This window comes from Dasypus novemcinctus, chromosome 22 (assembly GCF_030445035.2).
Source record: "Dasypus novemcinctus isolate mDasNov1 chromosome 22, mDasNov1.1.hap2, whole genome shotgun sequence".
NCBI classification, from domain to species: Eukaryota; Metazoa; Chordata; class Mammalia; order Cingulata; family Dasypodidae; genus Dasypus; species Dasypus novemcinctus.
In genome coordinates this window covers 2,480,777-2,484,595 of record NC_080694.1, presented here as the reverse complement: position 1 = coordinate 2,484,595, position 3,819 = coordinate 2,480,777, and the positions used below count along the sequence as shown (strand labels likewise).

General features: G+C 34.9%; 1 protein-coding gene across 1 annotated transcript; it reads right to left on the bottom strand.

Moving 5' to 3' along the window:
- Positions 1–2,255: 2,255 nt before the first annotated feature.
- LOC101444084 (olfactory receptor 5V1-like) lies at positions 2,256–3,221 on the bottom strand. The gene has a single exon (XM_004474208.1). The coding sequence runs from the start codon at positions 3,219–3,221 to the stop codon at positions 2,256–2,258; it is 966 nt and encodes a 321-aa protein (XP_004474265.1).
- Positions 3,222–3,819: the final 598 nt, after the last annotated feature.

Here is a 3,819-nt window from a genome sequence, read left to right as displayed (position 1 = left end):
AGGGTCTCTTACAACAAAAAATATTGTCATCATCAAAGTATTATCATCTCTGGATTGACATAGTCTGAACTTCAGGAGACCAGAGAAAGCATGCCATCCACCAGTCTCATTCAGCTTAAATACATGATGATTTTAAGATCTCAAGTTCTAAATAGTACTCCTGAAACATGGCAGCATGGAACCAGAGAGAAATCCCAGCCTGTTCCTTGTATTCCAGGGGCATTTTTTACTTAAGAAAAAGAAACTAGAATTACAATGATTTCAACAACTTTATTATTCCAACAAAAAATAGTACTCTATAAAATATCTGTGGTGTAATAAGCAAAACCGACAACTTATTTTTTCTTAACATTTTCAAATATTCTTTTCAAGTCCCCACCAAATAAAGGGCTAATTTTGCCAGACTTAGTGAGAAATAGACTATTTCTGGCAAGACAGAATCCAGCTTTTACATTGGTTTCTATAACACAGACAAATTCCCAAGTATTATGATCAGAATAGTGGTGCAAATTATATAAATTAGTGATGAACTGCTAAATAAATATTTGAATTTCAGGTATCTGATTTGAACAATTGGTTGAGTTTTAAGGTTTTACTTAATTTTATGTATTGTATTTAACAAATTTCAGTGTTTTTATAAAATAGAAATTTTACTTGATTCTTTTATATCACATAGAACCTGTGCTACACAGAATAAAATGAAGGAATAAAACAAAAAATAGCAAATATTTAGAATTATTACTTCCTTATCTTTTTCAAATGTGTATGGAATTTAGCACTCTGTTTAAATCTAAGTAACAGATATTTGAGCAATAAATTCTATGGATAACTCTGGAAATATTTAGAAGATATATTTTGGGACATTGCTGATTTTAGAAGATGTGCTTGATGCCAAATTTCAGCCTCAAAATGCTTACAGCTTCTAGATTTTGAGGCAAATCTACATATGAAAATAATATGATTTGATAAAGCATGGAAGATAACTAAAAGATCAATGACAGTCCAGATGAAGAAATAACTGGACGTTTAAATCCTAATAGAACACTTCACTAGTGATGGGGTCATTGTATTTGTTCATAAAGAAAGGACAGAATAGGTTAATAGGAAGAGAGAAGATATTGAATACTACATTGTAAACAGTGAGGATATGCAGAGTAGGTACATATTGCATTTTATAATAGAATAAAAATAAATGTGATCACCATCCTTGGGACAATTTTTTAAGAAGTAATAGGAATGTGCAAAGTTGAGGTGTTATGAAGATAATACATTATTATTGTCTTAAAATTATGTATAACATAAGCAGTGGTTTAGAGGAAGCCTTTTGATTTCTAGAGGTGGCAGAATGAGAAAATCAAAGGAAAATCATGGGTAGCACAGAGATTTAACCTGCCAAAATTAAGCTCTTGTTTTTCCTTGAAGTTCAGAACTTGCATTCAGTGCAAAAAGAAAGCTCTCACTTCTCAAAAAGTAGCTAAGACAAACTGATAGAAATATTAAAAATATACAGTAATGTATAACAGGAATAGTGCATATTTGTGAGTGGTAAAATATTCAGTTTTGAACACGATGAGGTCAAAATAATAGTAATATATTAAAATGAATTAGATATCTAAAATCAAAGATACAGAAATGTAAGTGCTCTACTTGGAGGGATAGGTGGAAATGAGAATGGATGTCCATCACAGGAAAAAATGAAGAAATGTAAAGTAAGTGGAAACAAAAGGTGAAGAATAGGAAAAGTGAAATGACATTAAGGGTAATATGAGAATAAACAGATAGGTAATTAAAGTAAAGAAAGTAAGAGGAATTTTATCAAATAGATTTATATAGATATAGAAATATAAATAAAAGCAGATATAGATATAAATAAAATAAAATATAAATGTTATAGATGATATGTAAATATTGATATAGGTATAGCTACAGGTATAATCATAGCTATGGGTAGGGACGTAGGTAACGTGACCACAGAGCCAGTATTATTTAAGGCAACCCATTTATACCACTTACACTATTGTTAATAACGAAATCTCTAAAAAAAAAAAACTAACAATTCTCTGAGTTGCTCTCAGAAATGCTATTTTTGGATGATTTTTTTTCCAAGTGGAGAGAGATAGATTCAGTTATATGAATAGATACAACACTAAGGATAGGTGTGGGGGTGCGCGTATGCGTAAATTTCTTCATATATATAGGCATGCATGCTATCTAGATATAGATATTCCTTCTGTGGATTCAATCTACATAGAGTGCTAAACAAGGGCCTTGTCAATATTACGCTTGCTGTAATCATGTTTTACGACATAAAGCCTTTTGAGTGCTTCTTTAACTTCTGTGTTTCTCAGGCTGTAGATGATGGGGTTTAATATTGGGGTGAAAATCGCATACAGCATGGAGATGAGCCTGTCTCTGCTTGGAGAGTGTTTACTGGAGGAAGGACGGATATAGGTGAATATTATTGTGCCATAAAACAGACTAACGACAAGGAGATGGGAAGCGCATGTGGAGAAGGCTTTGCGCTTCCCTTCAGATGATGGGATTTTAAGGATGGTGGATATGATGTACATATAAGAAATAAAGGTGATCAGAAAGGCAGCGACAGCTAAGATCCCTCCTACCACTAAAACAAGCATCTCTGCCACGTACGTGGAGGAACAGGAGAGCGCCACCACTGGCGGGATATCACAGTAATACTGGTTAACCTGATGGGACTTACAGAAAGACAGGCGGAAGGTGAACACCGTATGCAGAAGGGAGTGAAGAAACCCTGCTGCCCAGGTCCCAGTCGTCAGCTGGGCACAGCGTACCTTGGTCATGATGAGGGTGTAGCGAAGCGGGAAGCATATGGCCACATACCGGTCATAAGCCATGATGGCGAGAAGGAGGACCTCAGTTCCTGCCAGTGCCGCGAGAAAATAGAGTTGCAAAGCACACCCAACAAAAGAAATGCTCTGCTTCTCAGTTAGGAAGTTGTCAAGCATCTTGGGAACAGTAACTGAAGGGCAGAATATGTCTAAGAGGGACAAATTTGCCAAGAAGTAATACATGGGTGTGTGTAGCTTTTTCTCAGTCCCAATGGCCAGGAGAATGGCACCGTTTGCCAACAAGGTGACCTGGTAGATGACAGCCAAAGCCACAATGAAAGGATAGCGCACCTCAGCAAGATCAGAGAGCCCCAAGAGGAAAAAGCCCGTGGTGGTGAGATTGTAGATATCCATCTCCTCTCTCCTCTTTGGTCTTTCTGGAGCAAATGAAAACAACCTAGAGAGGTTAGGGGAAAAAATCTAGGAGCCTAGTGATGATGATGATCAACACTTGGAAAGTAATTCAGCTGTGGTTGATGATAAATTGAGTTAGTACAATTTTAATTACAGATATCAATGTACTATAAATGCTGATAAAAACATCCCATGCATTTATGTTATTTATGGAATATTCAACCCTCAGTTTTTTAACAAGAAGGTAAAATTTTAAATTTCATCTTAGTGAAACTGTTGTTGATCCACAGGAGCTTTTGTGAATTCACAATTCAGTCAAAGCTGTTGGTCCATCCCTCACAACTGCTTAGGCAGCTGTATTTTTCTGTCTTGTATTCTCTCATGTTTTTAGTTTTATGCACTATCTAAACACTATGTTCCCTGAAGACAGAAAAAGTGTATTTTACTTGAAAGTAAATTTTAATAACTGTTTAGTATAAGATTAATACATAATTGTTCAGTGAAATAATGAGTGAATTATGTGTTATTTGGTTTGACAAAGTGTTTTATTGAAAAGAAATAAATATCTATTACTAAATGTGATTCCAACAAAAAAAAC